Below are 18,006 nucleotides of genomic sequence, written 5' to 3' on the forward strand. Positions count from 1 at the left end.
TCACAGGCCTTTTTTATACTGGAACGCGTCGCCATTGATTGTCTTTACGTCGTATCAGTTTGAGGACAGGCATGACACGTCGTGCAGGGGTACGTAACGGACTAAATCGAGCCAGTTCTTGCTTGGACAAATCCAGTAAACTTTGTAACATGCCTGATCTTTCATGGACTTTGATTTTGGGAGAAGGTACTTTGTGAGCAGCAGCCACTGCCGCTAAATTGGAAGGTCCTGCCACTGGGGAAGTTCTTTTGGGGGTCATCAATGGAGAAGTTCTTGGTGTAATCAACGTCTCCAAGTACTCTTCAGTTCCTGGTGACATCAACGGAGAAGTGGACAAACGTGAGGCTGCCGGAGACGTTGTGGCAGGTCGTGGCTTGCGAGTGTAAGGTTGGTCCTGGCCGAAGTGCCTCTCTTGCGACTAGTTTTCTTCTGTGGACTTTTCTTTTTTTGAGGACTTTTTCTCTGTTTCTTTTTCTGGGGGCTTCTTTTCTTTTTCCGGGGTGATGGTGGTGGTGTCTGGTAAGAGGAGGGTCCTGCCACTGGAGAAGTTATTCTTCTTGGGGACTTGGTCTTTTTCTTTTTCTTCTTGGGGCTTCGTTGGACTTTTGTCTTGGGGATAACTTTGGGGGCATTAGGATCCCATCTTAAGAGTGAGCGAATGATGACCCCTCCTAGAGTACCGCTCCCTCCAGGTTTCAAAATGATTTGTTTTTTGGTTTGAGTGTCGATGCGGGGATCGGCCAGTTGGACCAAAGCGACTTTGTTTCGATCGAAAAAGCGTTGGGTTTGATGAGGAATCTGAATGATTCCTTGGAGTAATTGACGTGCCGTCACCGTGAACCATCGTAAGACTTCTTTGAGACTAGCTTCTAAGACACGAGCTCGTGTTTGTGGATCTTTTTCTCGGCTGATGCCATACAAGGCACGAATCAATTTGACGGGAAGATGCGACTGAAGGGACGTCATGTTCACACTGTGTGAGACAGACGAAAAAGGGTCTGAGGTTTTTATAGATTTTTTTTTCATGGGGAGTGAAATGAAGTCGAGGACGGAGACGTGTACAGGACAGGCCCTCCGTCTTGGCACCAGTGGTGAAACAAGTGGGTACGAAATCGCAAATCCTCGGGGGTCGTAGGTTTCAAATCGACGAGCAAATAGGCGTGTGGAGTTTGAGTGGCATCGTCGTACGCCTGAGTCAGCCAAGGCGTTCCTAACTGTTTGGCTAAGACTTGCACTTGCGATTTATCTCGAGGGCTTTTAAACAAGACCACGTAATGCGCATTGAGACTGATGGTGCGATGGGCTTTACTTTGTTGAAACAAATTTTGGGTGATGTAAACGACACTGGCATTACGGTGATGCCCTTTGCGCGTGAACCACAGTTTAATTTCTTCTTCGTCTTCTCCTAACATGTCGTCGAAAATGACCAAATGGGTTAGACGGGAGTCAGAGACGATGCCATCGTCTTCTTTAGGAATGCCTTCCACAAACACGATGGAATCGCCTTGACTTTCTCGCAAGAGGCTGTACGCCGATTGCCACTCTTTGTAACACCACACGATCCGTTGAGGGGGTCGATCGATCAAATGATGTTTATGTTCGATCAAACGTTTGACGAATTCGGTTTTGCCCGAACCGCTAGGTTCAGCAATGAGCATGTTAAAGGGATGGCGAAGATACAAAGCCTCCCAACTGGCACGATCTAAGTGTTCGTCGATGACTTTGACAGTAGAGGAAGAGGGAGCAGAGACAGCAGAGGTAGCCATGGTATGAGAAATGTCACTTGTGACACGAAAAAACAAACAAGACAAGAGTTTATATACTTTTTTCAGAACACGTTTATTGAATGTTTTTTTCAAATATGAACACGAAAGACAAAAATACATACAACCCAAATAGTGATGTACAGGAATATAAAACACAGCAAAGCGATCAAAGTGAAATATAAACAAGTGTCTGTACAACATGTTTTGGGTAACCAAGATGTCCTAGGGACAGTGTGTAATGTTCTTACAGTCTCTACATGAGGTATTGTCACACAAGTGTCCTCCCGGAATGACCTTTCAGGCATGTCCATGACAGTCCTGTCCTGAAGCGAGTGGTTGTTCTCGGTGACGGGTTCTTCTGGCACCGTCACTAACACAGGTTGAAAAGTAACTTTTTTCCTTGAACAACTCTTGTGCATACTGGGCCACTTCTTGGGTCCAAGCCTCAAAACCCCCCTTTTTCCAATCACGAACATCTGTCCAATGAGGGTGTAAGTCACAAGCTACACACACATCGTCATATACGTCTTGGGTCGCTAAAAGTTGACGAATCTTTTTTTCCTGTTGAGGTCGAGAAGTATCCAGATGAAAACGCAAGGCTTTGAACAAAAGGAGTTTTTCGTGACCATTTAAGGCCATGGAGGTGGTAAGTACTGATCGTAAAGAGTCCACAAAGAATCGGCTGGTAAACGAAATCCCAAAAAACAAGTCACTAAGACACACACCACTTGTCGTCCCAAATTGAATGGATACAGTTCTTGTAATAATCGATGGTAATGATCCACGGTTTGAATATGGTCATTGAGTTCCTTCCACGGAATCTGTTGGATGACATGTGACATAAGTCGTGGCATGGCAGCCTGTTTTTATAGTCTCTTTGTTTCGGAAACAATACACGTACTTTCTAGCCAGAGATCTTCGTTCTCCAGTAGGGAATCTAAATATTGCATACTGTAACCGAAACTTCAGAGTTCGTTTAGAAGTTTCCTCTTCCTCTAAGTAGATTCCACGTAAAATATGTTGATAATCCTTTAACTTGTCTTCCTCAATGTATTGCTGTAGGTGAATCTCGAAGTAACCAAAATAATGAACATTTCGATCATTCACTAACTCAAAGTGTTGAACAAGGTCTGACCACTGAAACAATTTCTGACGAATCAGTTCTCTTATACCATTCAGGTACCATTCAGGTACCAGTGGTTAAAGATCTGGTGACGTAACGGATGCAATTGTTCTTTACGTTTGACTTGTATTTTCACCAGCTCTCGGTAAATGCGTTCTCTCAACTCCACAGGCAAAGCACGAATGTTCTCTAGCAAAGTATCCATGAATAGGTCATACTAAATCCTCTTTGGTCTGACACAAGAAATGTACTCTTTGCACAAACATGGTTTCACTTCAGTGTCGAATTTAAATCGTTGAGTCACTAATCTACACATTACAATTCGTTCAGAAGTTTCCTCTTTCACTAAGTTGACATTGTGTTCAAGATGTTGGTAATTCGTTAACTCTTCCTCTGGAATTCGATGCAGTACGTTTACAATGATGTAGGTAGAATCGTCCATACCAAACCAATCCTTTTTAAAACTAGAGGATCGTTGATCAATGTCTGTCCGATGGAACACTTTCAATTGAATCAATCCTTGTATAGCCTTCAGGTACCAGTGGTTCAAACACCGGTGACGTAACGGATGCAATTGTTCTTTACGTTTCACTTGTATTTTGACCAGCTCTCGGTAAATGCGTTCTCTCAACTCCACAGGCAAAGCACGAATGTTCTCTTGTAAAGTATCCATGAACAGATTATTATGGTAAGAAGTTACTTCAATGTCTCGGTCCCACTAAAGGTAAGTAATGACAATTCGGTGACCATCGAGCATGTTCTACGTAGGCCGAATCTTGCGGTTCCCAGTGGTGAAGTGACACACCGCAACTGAAGCACTTGACTTTATCTCCTTCGCCCAAGTAGAAAAATCCGGCTCTGGCTAATTCTTCGGGGGTCGGTCCTCCCAGATACTTTGGCCATTTTCCTTTGAACGATTGAAGACGATTTTCAAAGTCGCAGTATTCCGACAAACGCACAGGAAACGAATATTCGTTTTTCACAGGTTCGTTTCGTAATTGACCAAGATCAAATTCTCTCGAACGACGTCCACGTGTTTCATGTATTTGGTTTTGTCGTGAATCATCTGGAAGTAGCGGGAAGGTTCTGTCAAATATTCCGTCTTGGGTAAACACGGTCGTTGTGCCATTTTACCCCACAAGCAATTTAACATCACTTTGGCAAACGATCGCCTGCCTTCGTTTTTCTCGATGTGGTCTAAAGTGATGCCTTCTTGTTCCCGGTATTTTTCTTTGAATTGTATTTGGTCTTCGGGAGTGTGACACCAGGAAGGATAGCCGCTGGCTTCTTGTTTCAGTTTTAAAAAGGCATCCACGTAGTCGGCGAAAATGCCTTTCTGCGTAGGGTCACCCTTGCGGTACTGTTGTGTCTTGGGAAAGTGGCAAATTTCGTACACTTCTAACAGTTGGTATCCTATGTCCAGAGCTTTGAACAATTCCACGCTGACCCAGGTTCCCGTCAAGGCCCGTTCTTCCTGGCTGTGATGGCAAGGTTGGTCCTGGTTGCACGTTTCGGCACAAGTACGGCACAAGGGAAACATCAGTTTGCCTTGACAATGGTGAGGTAAGACGGGATGGTAGAGGTTCGTGGGAGGCAAAACTTTACACTTGATCAAGCCTTCGTATTGTCGAATGTTTTTCAGGTCGATGTGTTCCGTCAGCAATTGAGGGTGCCCTACAGGAAAGCGACAATATTTGCACACGTAGGGATACAGCGAGCACACGTCCAAGTATTTGATTTCTTCTCCTTTCTCTTCGTCGGCTTGGTACAGCAAACAGGTGGCATTGGTCCTTCCTCCGTACAAACTATCCCTCGGGTTCAGGGGGTCCATGAACTGGTAACTTTCCACGAGGCGTTTAAACTCGGGATCGATTTTCAAACGGTGATCGTATTCGTGTTCCCACATTTCCACCACTTGGTATCCTTCCTGTTCTAACTTTAGGCGTCGCTGACAAGTATCCTGGTACAGGTCTTCCATGGTTCGTTGCAAAAACTGATTTCTAGTGCCACGGTCAGGGTAACAGACGGGACATCCGTGAAATAAGCAACCGTTAAACTCGTACACGATCTTGGGGTTTTCCAAATCACAGCCATCGACCGAATACATTCCGATGGTCTTTTCGCCTCCTCCGTTGCGGGCATGCTGAATCCATTTGTCTTCCTTGTCGCACAAGTAATGTAACCAACGTAGGGCTTTGACCGAGTATTGACGTTTGACAAAGTGGGTCGTTTGAGGACTGATGACAGCCACGGTGTTTTCAGGCATGAATCGTTGTCGATACACTAAGGAACACGCTTTGGCAATGGTGCAAGCTTCTTTCAAAGGATCGACCCCTCCGTGTTCCATGAACAGTTCTCGAAATTTTCCACAGCAACGTCGTAAAATGTCCACGTCGGAACGACAATACTTTAACATTTCTTCCTGAAAGTCGAAAGGGTCCGAGGCGTGAATCTGGTACCAAGCGTAGAAAGCTTCTCGTTGTTCGGTACGCATGTTGTCGGGGTCGTAATGGTGAGCCTCAGGCAAATGGGGTAGAACGGCATGTTGATTGGCTTCCGTATTGAAAAAGTGTGGAAAGTACCCTTTAGCCATTTCTGTCATTCCAAACGTTTTAGGCATTCGACTCAAAGGCATGGCCAAGTAACTCATCGAATCTTTAAACTGCACTTGTCCCACTTGCATGAAAATGATTTTGGCTCCGTTCAAAGTGACTTTAGGACGTTCGGTGCCATGTTCCGTATAGTACCTCAAAAGAAACTGTCCATCGTATCCGGAGAAATTGTGAGCCATCACTGTGGCATGACGATGACAATCTCCGTAACGTTCGATGTCCTCTTGGCTCCACGTCTTGTCGACGGGGTCTAAGACCCATTGGGCAAAATCGGCTAACGTGTTCGGTCCCCGAAAGATTTTTTCACGTCCTCCAGGAATCTTGCTGCAGTGAGGGCAATGACTGAAGATAGGTTCTTGAATGCACTTCTCGCACGCTCGATGAGCCACGCAGAAATTAGGGATGTGAATGCCAGTCTCTTGCATGCATTCGAAATCGAAAAAGATGAAATTGCCTTTCTTCTTGTGACCGTCCTCTTTCTCTGGTGGGGGTTGGTATTTTTGCACGTAACATTGGTGTTCCAAGTCCACGATGTGGTGACAAATGTGACATTTTTTCTTTCCTCGACATACGTGTGCCTTGGCATTGTTGGTAAGTATGCCTTGTCCACACGTAGAGCACAATCTCAGCAGTTGACAAGCACATTTCTTCTGTGAACCTTGTGTTTTCAAATGTTGTTGGTAACAGGTAGGGCTGACAAACGTGCGCAGACAAGTGGAACAAGGCACTGGTTCTTCGCTCAGACAGGGTGGAGAGGCCAAACATCCTGGGCATTTCGATCCACAATGCTTGTGTTGCTCTCGATTGTTACAACCATAGTCACATTTCTCACAATAATAAACATATCCCAGGAATCCAGTGATACTGGTAATGGTATCGAAATGTTCATCGTGATGATAAAGGTGAATGTATTTTCCGTCCTTAAAATCTTGGCCTCGAAACAACAGAGACCCGCGCATTTCTTGAGGGTGCACTTTCAAGGTGTAGCGTGGAGCTAGGACATCTTGCAATTTTTGCATCTCAGGAATGCCACAGGGTGTGTCTTTGGACAGTCCGGCTTGTTGTAACAGGAGTTCTGCTTCGTTTCGTTGCTTGGCTCGGTCGGATCGTTGAATAGTTTTCCAGGTTCTTTTCCATTCTACCGTGTCGTTCTTGTTGGCATAGGTTCGTCCCACCACGATGGCACGGGCTAAACACATCTGGTCATGAGGGTTGTTAATTCGGACGAGACTTGTTTTGGTGTTGCGAAGGTCGTCCACCAATAACATCTTTTTGCGTCCTGTCCCTTGAGGAGGAGAGACGTGGGTCATGTCCAGTGTGGCTTTACCATCGGTGATGTCAAACTTGTCATTGGATTGTTGTACGTGTTGAATCTTGTCCATGACTTTGGAAGCGGTCAATTCTGCCGGGGTGCTAAACTCGATCCAAACAGGGGATTTCAAACCGTCGTGTTGTACGGAAAGTCTCAAGCGATCGTCTTCTTTGGGTTGACATTGTTGCTTGAGTGCAGTGAGCAAAGAATCCCACACCTCGGTGATGAACACTTCTGCTTTCTCTAACGGTACTTCGGACTTGAAATCTTTAAACTTCACCGTGTATTTGTAAGCCGTGGTTCTAAATTTTCTAGAGGAGCGCTTTTCCGTCTCTCGAATGGAATAGTACTTTTCAGGGTTGACTAAGGGTGGTGGACTTGGTTTAGAGGGTTCAGATTCTGGTTCACTCATGTCCTCTTCAAAATCACTGGCATGAATTTGTGCCAAGATTTCAGCCCTGGTACGAGGCGATAGATCACGTTTCTGCCTCTTACTTTCTTCTTCTTTCTTCTCGAATGAATGGGATCGTTTCATCTTGAAAGCAAAAAGTCAAATGACTCAAGTTCAAACACCATGAGCTACTTTGTAGTCATGACAGACCAGCGTATATAAAAGGGTATGCGTCTTGTCCTTTCACTATTCATTTCACTCTCAAGCTGAGCACAACGATGGAAGAGACTGATCAGATGGAACGTTTCGTCAGAGCTTTGCGAGGGGTCATTAGAAAATTCTCTTCAGACCAGCCTACGGACTACTCTCCTTCCTTTAGAGATAAAAGTCAAGATACTTGCTATATCTGTCAGAAGAAAGGGCATTGGTCTTCAGAGTGTCCAGACCGTCAAAAAAGAAAAAAAACAGGGGATAAAAAAGACAAAAGTCAAGATACCTGTTATTATTGTAAAGAAAAAGGACATTGGTCTCCAGATTGCCCAAAAAAGAAACAAGAGGAGTCAGAAGAAAAGAGGAATTCTTCAGAAGAAGAAGAGAAGAATTCTTCTGAGGAAGAAAGACGACAGGTGAATAAAAAGAAACAAGAGAAAAAAAGAAGAAGGGAAGAAAGCGAGGAGGAAGAAGAGGAAAAGAGTGAGACGGTGAAGAAATTGAAAAAACAGAGAGACTAAAAAGGAGAAAAGTAGATATGAATGAACTTTTAAATTAAAGTGTTGTGTTATAAATTGTGAATTGGATTGTAAAAAATGGAGAAAAGAATAAATGAATGATAAAAGGTAAGTGTCTTTGAGTTTTGATTTTAAAATAAGAAGCTACACTCACGCACTCATACACAGACACGTACTAAAAGGGTAACATGGGTGAGTTTTTTTTCTGAGTTATTGGCAAATTGAAATTGTATTTCTTTTCGAGAAATGTGGGTGGCCCTGAAAAGGGCCTTTTTTCTTCATGGTGCAGGGGTGAGTTTAAGCAATCAATTTTAACTGCCTTAAGCCTTTGCCACGGCCAAGGCCTACTTCTGGACTGCGTAATGTTGATGATGATAATGATTGGGTTGAAATCACTAAGGGTGGTACGGTAGGCTTAGTCACAGGGTTGACATGTTTGGCTCGGGAAGGTCGTATTCTCTTCGGTCGTGATAAAGAAGTCTGATACATTTGTTTCAGACTTCTTAACTCCGCTAAAATGTCCAACAGTACCGTGACCGTTTGATTTTCACCCTCTTGTTTCTTTGCTGCTACTTCTTCTTCTTCTTGCTGTTGTTGCTGTTGTTTTTTTCTTACCTCTTCTTCTTGTTGCTGTTGCTGTAGGAGAAAAGCCTGTTCCGCTTCCTTTTGTCGTTGTATAAATTTCTCCAATTCTTCTTTCTGTCTCTGTCTAAAATTCTCCACTTGCGGTAATGAAGAAAGTAACGAAGGTTCCGGAACAAATTCTTGCGAGGAGAGAAAATCCACAAAATCCCAATTCACCTCTTCTGAAAGTAAGTCCGGGTTCCCTTGGGCAGTCTCCCCTGCTGGTGCACCCCACTGGATCGTTTTCTGAGTTTCCGTCATGTTGAATCACTGTCACATAGATTGACTGCACACAAGCGCTAGCGAATCTATATTGACTACGTGACGTCACAGACTGCTCTCTTCGGATTGGATGCGAGCTGACTGAATTCTGTAACGCGTGTTCGGATTGGTGAATGAACTCAATCCGTTTCAATCCTTTCTGTCCCTATAAATAAGCGCCGTTCAGTGCATTGATTCACCTGTTCTCGGCGCCTCAAGATGTGGACCGATGTGCACTCTTCAACGCTTGTGTCAACGATGATGTTCAGGACGGACATACCCATGTATGTCCGATCCAAGTGGGTAGTTGTCCTTAGGACCGACACGAGCCTATGGATACGTAGAATTTACGTGGAGAGGCAAGGATGCCTGAAAAGAGTTTTAGTTTATGGACCTACCATTCGACGAAGCCTAAGAAGAAGAAGAAGATGTTGCAGATGCCCTTTATGTTAAGGGCATATTAACATAAACCCAAAGGCCCTTTTCAGGGCCCCCATATTTCTCGAAAAGAGATAGTCTTTGAATTGCCTACCCCTTTTTAAAAAAATTTTTTTATTTTTTTTTTTTATTTTTTAAAAAAACAAAAATCCTATGTTCAATTTCCCTTGACGCTAGACAGTCCCACGATTTTTTCTCCATGTTAAATTCCCCTTGTCGCTAGAGTGACCCACGATTTATTCCCATGTTAAATTCCCCTTGTCGCTAGAGTGACCCACGATTTTTCTCCATGTTAAATTTCCATTGTCGCTAGAGTGACCCAGGGGTCTCTGTAATGCTAATTCCCATTGTCGCTAGGGTGACCCACCATACTACTAACGCATCACAATTGGGCAGTTTGTCTAAGGTGAAGGTCACAAGGTAGAGGGTTTGGCAGGATGGAAACGAGTGACATTCGTACACACACACACACACACACACACACACATATATATATATATATATATATATATATATATATATATATATATATATATATATATAGAGAGAGAGAGAGAGAGAGAGAGAGAGAGAGAGAGAGAGACATACAGAGAGAGCGAGACAGAGACTTTGCATATAATTGATTAGAAGTGCAATTTTATAAGCAATAAGCAAAGTAGAGAATAGTAGCCACATAAACAAAAACATTTTTTGGGAGTGTCGTGTCCGAGATTATTTACTACGGTAAAGTATGCAACAAGGCGGTTGTGGAAGAACATTGCCTACAGCAGGTCCTAAATCTAACACTGTGTACATTTTTTTACTAGTTAGAAACTCAATCAAGCCAAAATGTGGCAGACATTTTACCCTTTGGCATGCCCATCAAAGACAATTTGGCAAGTACATTCTTGAATTTTATCAGATACAACAATGTTTGATATTTTCCAGTAGATATGGTTGTGTAAGAATTGACTGGTCAACTGTCAACCTCGAAAATCTAACTTAAGGAGTCTGGGAAAGCCAGGTCACATTTCGAATCAAAGTTGTATAAATATCAAGCTCATATTCGTGTCCGGAATTGACGCTCTTTATCTCAGTATCAAAGTTGTATAAATATCAAGCTCATATTCGTGTCCGGAATTGACGCTCTTTATCTCAGTATCAAAGTTGTATAAATATCAAGTTCATATTCGTGTCCAGAATTAAAGTTCTTTACCTCGGTATCAAAGTTAGAGTGTCAAAATTCTTTTTTAAACAGTTTTGCTCCAGAAGATGAATCGTTAACTATATATATATATATAAACACAAAGGACAGGGGAAATATACTTACAAATGAGTCAAATAAAAAAGCACACTAATACACTACGTAGCATAATTAAAATATGCAAAGTATATGTTAGTTTTACGTCAGGGTCAAAATAGTCAAAGTTTATCAAAACTAATCAACGGTACAACACGGCATAAATGCATGTTGTCCGTACTGAGAATGTGTGCTCTTTTTAATTTCTTCTCTTTTGTCATAAATGTGTTTCAAGTAATGCAGTGCAGATAATACTGTCTTATTTGGCAGATTTCGTTCTAGAAATATTTCTTCAAATATTTACCGTAAAACGTTTGTATGCTTTGAAGCAGATTCATCAAACTAGGCATGCTGTATTCGTTTATGTCAGAACTAAGTCTCTTTGAAATATTTCGTTGTAACTCTATTTGCAACTTTTCAAGCCTAGCCTCTAACCGTTTATCTGTAGAAATGGCTTGAAGCAAACACGAACACGTACAAATATCGATGAAATAAAATTTATATCAAATAATCTTTCTTTCTTTGAGGAGGGATTGTACAAAGCGTGTTCTAAATACTCTCGTATCGTTGGCATGTGGATCTATATTCACATACATTGGCCGTCTGTTGAAGTTGTCGCTGATGTGGTTTTACTGTCCTTTGTCATTTCAGATGCTTTTTTAACTTCATTACATTTCAGTTGACATTAATCTTATTAGACAAAAGATCGCTGAGTCCAGGAAAGATGCGATCTAGTCCCTAATATGATTGGGGACTTGACGCCATGGTGACGGGAGTGTAAGTAAAGGTTTGAAATAACCTCTCACAATGGATGCTTCGTTACCACTCTCTAACATCACATTGTATCTTGTTTGTTTATTGGTTTTTCTAGCTCGGTGATGCTATCATAAGCAGACCACGTTGCAGAGCTTGATCTTGTAAACAGCACAATATATTTGAGTTAAGCAATAACTGCTTCAATCACGCTTACCTACGTAGATGGATTCTATAAAGAAAACAGTACATGGATTTGTTAGGGGAAAAAACTCCAGAAGACTCCCAGACTCAAAGCAATACAAAATTAGATACGAAACTCTTATTTGATCTGTCCAGTAGAAAATAGCTCTCTCTTGTAGGATTCTTCTGAGCAGTATCACAATTCTAGTAAAGCGTATATAATCAGGGCATTTTCTAAGTTTCTGCAAACCAGATAGATCATGGAAAACTACAGATTATCTTGGACAGAATTTTAGCTGCATTACAAGAGTTGTTTTCATTACCTTCTTATTATTTCAGATTATGAAGTTTAAGTCATTGCGACCTATCTAAACGAACTAAAAACACTTTTCCTTTCTTTTATATGATCCAGTAAACGTTTGCCATCTTTTAATACTTGTATTCGATTAGTATCGCGTTTTATGGCTTTATTTCCAGTACAAAGAGGTTCAATCTGGTAACGTGGAAAATGCTCTGAAATAAGTGTTTATATAACCTCTATCTCTATTAGAAAGCACGTGCGCAATTTACATAACATTATAACAGCCGTACTATACTTCATCTTATATTTTGCTTTTCGTCTATAACAGCTCTCTCAAAGGTGTGCATATTCAATTTTTTGCCTATTGTGCGACATAAAGTAAGTGTGCGTTTTTATTTCGTGCTGCAACCTAAAACATAATTTCTGTCCATTCTGATATATGGAGATCAAGACAAGCATTATTTAATGTCTTCTTAACGTTAATATGTAACTGTCTAAACCGAAGTTAATACGCCACTCTTTGGTCAAGCTCTAAACTCGAAGCCTGACTTCATTATTGATAGGCTTGTAATATTCATATTTAATACAAAATAAGATAAATGTAATCCATGTTATTGATGGAGTGGAGTACTATTGCTATGATGTGCAAATGATCTGTACTACATTCTCGTGTCTGCATCTAAACTGGGACAGCATTTGCGTTATTTAAAGGCTTACATTTTTCTTTTCAACCTGTTGATCAAATCATTGACTTAGCTTGGACTAAACTGGAACTAAATTTATGGGAGGCAACTCGCGCAGACAGAGGTTTTGGTAGACAGGCACATAGATTGACACAAAATAAAGAAAGGAAAAATATATAGTCATGCATCAGCTGTTTTGATAAACTCATATTAGATATATATGAGCATGCTGTAATATTTAAGAAATGTGAATCAACGATATATATGAGCATGCTGTAATATTTAAGAAATATGAATCAACGACAATTTAAGATCTTAATCTCAGTGTACAAACCGATTTTTTTTACATGTGTGTCATCTAAAGCCATTACAAAATTTTGTCTTTTCACAAAACACGAAAAACTCTTTTCCATTAAGCCAACTAACATTGTTTGCTTTTTTTCTAATATTTATGCGTATTAATGTTTCATCGATGTAATGATTATACGAAGTAGTAAAAACCATTATCTACATGACTTTTAGTTTAAATGCCAAAGAACAAGCACACTTGCATTGGTAAATATCCTGGCACATTTATATGGACATTTATTACAAGATAGTGCTTTTAAATATATATGCCAAGAGAGTTTCTTTGTATAATACAGTCTAATCAGCATATTGTACTTGTTACACACACACACACACACACACACACACACACACACACACACACACACACACATATATATAGTATCAAACTGTATATTATATGTTCATATTTTCTTTAACGATGCCTATTTTTCTCATCTTGTGCACGTTTGGCTGTATATGCCAGAAGAAGAACTGCATCGTGTTATTTACGGATGCAACATTTTGTGAGCTATGCCTAGCAAGTTCATAATATCTCTTACCTTTTGCAGACGACGTTTTATTTCAACTGGCGAAGACAAGGCGACGACGCGCTGCGATAACAACGGATCCCCCAATGCCGCATGCGGCTAGACAAGTTGCAAACACCAGACGCTTTGCTGCCCTTGTGTTGCCTCCACCTCCGTCTGCTTTGCCACCTGTCATAGAAGACAAGCTTGAAGATACTCTAATCGAAAAGGAACCGGATGTAAGTGAACCAGTAGTGGAAACACAAGTCGAAGTAAAGGAAGAATCACCTGAGGTGGAAAATGACATGGCTGCAGATATTTCCAAGTTTCTTGGTAGCCGATTTGCTCATATGAGGAGCGACCTGAGAGACAAACTATACCGCGATGAAGAGTTACACATAAAAATGTTGATATCTGAGGATGAATCGAACTGATGCTGAAATCATAATAATAACGCAATGGGTCGTTATTGCTACACGGTTATGTTACATTCTTCCTCATACTTAGACGCTGCATCCGGAGGCAGAAGTAATTTAAAACATCGGTCCGCACTCCTCTCTGACCATATCGAAACCTTTTTCTTCAGAAGTTGTACAATATGCAATGCCTTTCTTTGTGAACGTTATCTTTATTGGGCTTCCCTACACTCGTTAATGTCACGTGCACAGGTCCTTGTTATGAACACTGCAAATGGTAACTGTTCTCAGCTACCCATTGTTGAATTATTTTGAATTTAACCTTGTAGATGGTTCCTTTTAAGGGATTCCCAACATCATGTCTTCTTTGTTTGACATTTATGAATATATATACCTACATTTACACAAAACGTTTTAAATTATAAGTTGTTGCAAATCAGTGTGTAGTTGAGAGGTAAGTCACACACACTGACCTTATATCGTATATACTTTTGCTTTGTTATTACATTTATACACATAATATAAATTATGTTTTCCCATTCTTTTCTGCATTGTTTCTGTACTGAAAGTGATCTAGAACTGGTTATGTTTAGACTTTCTACCACACATATTTAAAAGCAAGTTTTGGGGTTGGTACCTTGGAAACTATATGATTTATTCAATAATTTTGTTTTCTGTTGTTTGTTTTTTTTTCCAGACGATTTCACACTATCCGGTGATTACATAGTCTAGTCTTACAGAGCTGTGATATTTAAGTTGAATCCCTTTTTTACATTCATAAAACGTTCCCACAGTGTTTCGATTTGTGTGTGGCCTTGATGTCATCGACTATCTTCACATTTATTTTACCCTCATCCAGTCACGGCTTTTAACCTAAATAATTATTTATTGCAGTTTTTCCGCATACCTGTTTGAATTCTTAGGCCCTTTAGTCGTGGTTTTTTTCTAGTATAAATGCTATCGTATCGAAGAAAATCTGGCCTTCATGATCATGGGATTTTTTTATCAATTGAGTATTAAGTACATGATTTCAGATAACTGTCTGCATGTCAGAGACAGTCCTAATAAGTATCAGATTTATCATTTCAGTTAATATACGAAGTCCAAATGGTTTTATTCAGAAATTAATTATTTAAATCTTCGACAAAAGTAGTTAATCGTACTACCCGTTTGTTCCTTGTATAGTCGGATATAATGATATAAACAAAGAAGTTTCTCATAGGTGTCATCCTGTGTCAGAGATTTTCATAGGATGTGGACAAATTATGAAGAATTTTCTAAATGCATCTAAAATGTCTATAGACGTTAAATTGTTCAGATGTATCTTTATTACAAAAATTTGCACTCATGTCAATAAACGTCCGTTACGTCTCAGCAATTACTGTAATCAGCCGGGAAAAGTTATCCCCCTTAGCCTGATCTGTAGGTGACACGCGTACGATAGGTGCATGGATTTGTCCTACAACGTAAGGCACATCACCCGATATTTTTAGGGTGATGGGTCTTACAGCCTAACAAGCGGCGCTGTGTAGCATGTTTTGATGTCGACTAACAGTGTAACGGAAGTCAAATTTTCAGGAATATCACACACAACTGACAACCAATAACGACGCTCTTCTAAAAAGTAAAGTTATAATGTTTTTACCAGACTTTACTTAACTGATGTATTTTCTCTAATAAATTCAAATTCTCACAAAAGAAATGGACCTTTTATATGGACCTGTTTTTAAGTTTAGTTGGCATACGTTTCGGTTGGCTGGAAAGCGATGAAAGCCGGGAATGCCGAAATCAGGTTAAGTTGAAATATTATTCTTTAACGAAACGAATAAAAATATATTATGTATATTGGAACTGTAAGTAACGTTTCCTTTCGTTCAAGAAACATATCCTCACGTGACCCTACTTAAACATACCTCGGCATATCTCGACTATCGTCGCATTACAACAAATTCTAATGTATGTCAACGGAACATTAAAATGCTTCCATTTGCTAGTGTCATATTTTAATTCCGCTAGGATAAAGACAGCACAGTAAGTATATTAATTACACTTACATTAGTGGCAAAGTGTCAGTATAGAAGGCCATGTGTGTGAGATATTTCTGAAACTTTAACTACTCATTTCCGATGTCAATCGGAACAGACTATACAATGCCGTTATTTAGATAGTACGACATAACATTAAGACCTAAACAACACGTGCTATGTCTTACACTGTAGGATAAGTGCATGGATATGTGTCGATATTCATGATATAATTCAAGAAAAGCTTGGGATATAGAGATACAGTAATGGAATAAGTATGCGACTAGAAGTATTGCCGTAAGCATTTTGTAATTATTCCTCTTGCTCTATGATTTGTATTTGGTTCTGAGACCGAACGTTTTAACAGTGTAATTTCAGTTTATGAAATTTTGCACTCGCTGTCTTCATTGGAGTACATTCACATCTATTTTAAATACAGAGCTTAATTCGGCCAAGTTATACAAAATTATTTTCTTATTAAGCTTAAAATTTACTAGCTACATTGCAAGATTTAATCACACTACTCCCTGCGATATAAAGGACACCCTTAGGTCATACGTTATGTAAATTGAGTATCTTTATTGATTTTCTTTATTGAAGAGTAGCAGTCTGCAAACGCTCATAGTGAGAGTACAGGCAAAACGTTTATGTAGAGTTGTAGACCGTTAGTTTTGAGTACTAGTCCACTATCTTAATTTGACTTCTTTATCTCGCTGATACTAGCTAGGAAATTGTCAATGACTACATAATGTTATGAACAATATAAGGAATTACAGGTGGATTTCAGTTGATTTCAGTTTTACTCATCATCTTTTAACATTACACAATGAAAATAATATGTATTGCAAGAAATGTAACCGATTGAAGAAAATCTGGTAATAATCTTGTTTGTGGAAATATCTTTGTTTTAACATGATGCATTTGTCCACAATATATACACTTGGGTTTTGTACTTCTGTCTCTCGCCGGTGAATTGATAGAATTTACGTATCTGAAACATTGAAAATTATTTGTTAATTGTTATAATTTATGTTATTACCCTCAATATTAAATGTATATTGCCTATACGGCTTTCCTGTCATGTTGTTGTTCCTCCCTCCATTGAAATTTCCAAGTATATCAATCAACATTTGACTACATCGTGGTGATGATGGAATTTTGATTTTAAAGTCATACGCAGGTAATTAACCAAATAAAAGTAAATTAAAATAAATTAAAGTCTCTAAGTAGATGCATACGCAAATTGTGGATCACTCTGAAGTGGAAGTTCAAGGGAAACATACATTCGGGATAAATGAGAACAAAACATATTCATTCCCGTCATGCAACTGACATTCCTCCATAGGGACATAGCTTTTTTGAATGGCTTGGTTTGGTGTTTGACGGCTCAGAAATTCAAGCAGATCATTTAGTGACAATGTAATTGGAGTGCCTTGCCGAAAGACACACCACAGTAGCCGACCCAGACTGATCCAGTGGTATGACTCGAATCTACAACCTTTCGGTCACGAATCCAGTACATTAACCACTAGACCACCGTGACTGCTATCTCTATTGGACGCCTCTTCCTACATTTATGATAGCATATGGACATATTCCCTAGCTCGCAAGGGTGTGTATTAATATGAACAGATCTTTAACTATTAAAAAATTTCTAAAACTATTTGTATTATTTTCCTAACTACCAAGATATATTTAGAAGAATATTTGATTTTGTTTGAAAATTGCCCTTCAAGACGCTATTCCATATAAAGGTTTTTGCAGGTTTTATGGTTAAACTCGATGACGTGCGATGTAACCAATTAATACTGGGTTACTGATGTAGAAAATTCATCCGACAGCTAGTCAAAGCAGAAACTAGTCATTCTATAAAAAATATACTTTTATTATGTCTTAAGTACTCAATTACTTATTTATCAAAGAATGTGATAGCTATACAAATTGAATGGTGCATAAATTGTGTGTGTGTGTGTGTGTGTGTGTGTGTGTGTGTGTGTATGTGTGAGAGAGAGAGAGAGAGAGAGAGAGAGAGAGAGAGAGAGGAGAGGGGGGAGGGTACTGCCATGTATGTAAATTTAAACGTTCTACAGAGCACATAGATACATTTACTCAGATCAACTGCATATTAATTCAAAGGTGAAGAAAGCAAAACTTTATATAGGCTGAACAAAAAAAAAGAACAGCAAAAAGATTTTTCAGAGGAAAAGAAAGAAATATATGCAGAGCAGCCATCTTATGTATTTTAACATTCGTGC

The 18,006-nt window shown here is 39.8% G+C and overlaps 1 protein-coding gene across 6 annotated transcripts in view; it reads left to right on the forward strand.

Annotated features, from left to right (window-relative positions):
• LOC149799792 (malignant fibrous histiocytoma-amplified sequence 1 homolog) overlaps window positions 1-16,816 on the forward strand; it is a 78,157-nt gene extending 61,341 nt beyond the window's left edge. For 4 of the 6 annotated variants that reach the window (XM_089959179.1, XM_089959178.1, XM_089959180.1 and 1 more), the window contains exon 4: window positions 13,354-16,816. In XM_089959179.1, coding sequence (XP_089815305.1) covers window positions 13,354-13,745 — 392 coding nt within the window. In that variant the 3' untranslated portion in view covers window positions 13,746-16,816. Of the gene's footprint in view, window positions 1-11,213; window positions 11,312-13,353 lie in introns of all 6 variants that reach the window. The other 2 variants (XM_089959181.1, XM_089959182.1) reach the window with 2 other exon arrangements.
• Window positions 16,817-18,006: the final 1,190 nt, after the last annotated feature.

This window comes from Sinohyriopsis cumingii, chromosome 5 (genome assembly GCF_028554795.1).
Source record: "Sinohyriopsis cumingii isolate HCF-2022 chromosome 5, ASM2855479v2, whole genome shotgun sequence".
Lineage (NCBI taxonomy): Eukaryota > Metazoa > Mollusca > Bivalvia > Unionida > Unionidae > Sinohyriopsis > Sinohyriopsis cumingii.